The sequence below is a fragment of the Aplysia californica genome, unplaced genomic scaffold, assembly GCF_000002075.1.
Source record: "Aplysia californica isolate F4 #8 unplaced genomic scaffold, AplCal3.0 scaffold00144, whole genome shotgun sequence".
Taxonomy (NCBI): Eukaryota; Metazoa; Mollusca; class Gastropoda; order Aplysiida; family Aplysiidae; genus Aplysia; species Aplysia californica.
The window spans coordinates 1205259-1207856 of record NW_004797414.1 but is presented as its reverse complement, the minus strand read 5'-3'; the positions used below and the strand labels follow the sequence as shown (position 1 = coordinate 1207856).

The 2598-nt window shown below is 37.4% G+C and overlaps 1 protein-coding gene across 1 annotated transcript in view; it reads right to left on the bottom strand.

The window, feature by feature from the left end:
* Positions 1–1436: 1436 nt before the first annotated feature.
* The window catches only part of LOC101850244 (26S proteasome non-ATPase regulatory subunit 2), a gene marked incomplete in the record, with an annotated part of 19193 nt that continues 18031 nt past the window's right edge, over positions 1437–2598 (bottom strand). Inside the window, 1 exon segment of the mRNA XM_013081748.2 lies at positions 1437–2476. Coding sequence (XP_012937202.1) covers positions 2403–2476 — 74 coding nt within the window.

The following is a 2598-nucleotide window of genomic DNA, read 5'->3' as shown; positions in this document are numbered from 1 at the left end:
AGAGAGAGAGAGAGAGAGAGAGAGACACAGAGAGAGAGAGAGAGAAATGCAGAGGGTGGAGTGAAGTATCGCTGCTATCTGCAACTATATATTTTTGTAATTTCAAAACACACCGCTATTTTTGTAACAGTAGTAGGCCCTAGTTGTTGTTGTTGTTGCAGTTAGTTGTTGTAGCAGTAGCAGTAGTAGCATTTGTAGTAGTAAAAGTTGATCTAGTTGTAGTAGAGTAGTTGTAATAGCAGCAGCAACATCTCACATTTGCGTGTTGGATTACATGTACGATCAATTCGAATTTTTGGTTTTTGTTCACGCTGTCCTAAGATTAAAAATTTATATAGACCTCTCTCTCTATATATATATATATTTATAAAAAATTTTTTTGTTTGTTTTGTTTTTGGGGGGGAGATGGCAATTACCATGCACTGCACAGGCTTACCTAGGAAAGCTATCTTATATCTCAAAATTGTGCAGGTGTAAAATAAAAAATGTGTTCAGATTGGAGGACTATGACCAATTCTTTTGGGTTAAAATATGGTAATTTTGAACACTGGAGGATGCACCAGATATGATGTTTGTTCTGCTCTTCTTTGAACTTCTTCATTTTATGCAAAAGAGCTTTTATTTCCATTAAATTTGATTTTGATGTACGTTTCTAAATGACTAAATGTGTATCTCAATCAATTACAGGTGAATTTTTGTGACATTCTGAAGGGGATGAAATTTTGTGATTTTTGCCTCCCGTTAGCAAAAGTGTGGACTTGGCTTATACTTCCAGGTTATTTTTGAGGCCATATATTTCGTTCATTTTTAATTGTCAGATCTATGAAAAAAATTGAGCTTAGTAATACATTGTACAGGAATCAGTGACTCTTGACAGCACAATTTTGGTTTGTGTAGCAAAGTCGGTTTGTTATGCGGGGGCTGTCTCTGAACATCGAGTTTTTCATATTTCTCTATGCGTGCAAAAATATCTTAAACTTAAACATGCATTCATAATTTCCTTAAAAGTTAAATACCATCTCATTGCAATAAATTTGGTATCAAAATGCTTGGAATGAAAAGTTCCTTTTGATATGTGGATTCATTTTTCACTTAAATCAAAGATAATGAAGATTTTCCGTGTTGGGTACTTTCTCGTAATGACACTCACGTTGTTTTATGTTTTGGTAGAGGTTTTACGGCGCTCGCAACTGCATAAGGTCATATGAGCGCCAGAAGATTAGAGGTGTTACAAGAGAGTAACAAACATAAAAAAGAGGAGAGGAGATAAGGACGATAGATGTTTGATATAGGAAAGAAGAAGCAAACCACATCAGAGCACCCGCCAACCACACACTAATGACGCTCATTTGTGTTGCAAGTGCTGTAAAACTCTTACAAAAACTAAAAAAAAGAGAGGACAAGCAAATCTAAAAACAACAAAACAACTTAGGAGATTACAGAAGGGATCAAGCCAATATTTTTAATTTATTATTCAAATATCAAAATAAAACCCAACGTGACACACACAACAATGTAGTCCTGGCTTGCCCTCTCTCACGCATCATGTGGCATATACACCCCACAAACCCACACACACAAACAAACCTTCCACACACACACACACAGGCACCTCACTAAACATCATCAGCACCTTCTAACAACACACACACTCACACAGACAGACAGATGTGGGCACAGCTGATTCATTGTATATTTGTTTTCACCCCCCCCCCCACCAACATGGTTCAGACCATTCCGGATGACAAGACACCTGCAGACAGAGGTTGAATTTTGTTTGCATATCCAGGAATGTTCCCTTTCCACACACCCCTCCCTCCAACGTAAGGACAGGGATAACCTAGACTGAAAACACCTACTTAATTTATATATATAGATTCATCTTATAAATACAAGATCTAGTTGAAACTTCTTCAGATCCACAGGCTTGTGCACAGGTCTTACACGAAAAAAACCCCCAAAACCCTCAACTTATTTCACTTACGGGCGTTCTCTCCAAATTCTTCTGAAAAGAAAAAAAAAAACCCATCTCAACTCATCAAACATGAGTTTAGAAAAAAGTCTGATGTAAACAAATACATAAAAACCATGTATGTTCTAAATGTAGCGGCAGCGACATGAACGATGAAACAGCGAATGAGCGAACATACACATACACACAAGTGAAAAAAAAATTAAAAAATTCTCACACACTCTCTCACTCCAACAGACGTCCGTTCCTTTTTTCCTTTTTTGTGTTTATGTTTCAGTGATCCCAACACATGACCCTTTCACTCTTCAACATTCTCCCACTCACTAACGTAGCGCACTTGGAAAAAAAGAAAGAAAAGAAGGCAAAGAGAGAGACGCTCTTTGTTGAAGTAAAAGTAAACCACACTAATTACGATAAACAACAACAAAGATTAAGATTCTGCGTCGTAGTCCGGATTCTTCCTCAGGATGACAAAACCTTCCATGATGGGGGTCAGGGGGAGGACTGGGAGAAGCGTTAAGGGAAAAAAGATGTTCAAAATGAAAACAAAATTGTATAGTTTTAACTGTAACAACATCCCAGCAGCAAGACAGAGATACTCTACAAAAATCCACGTGTGACAGCCA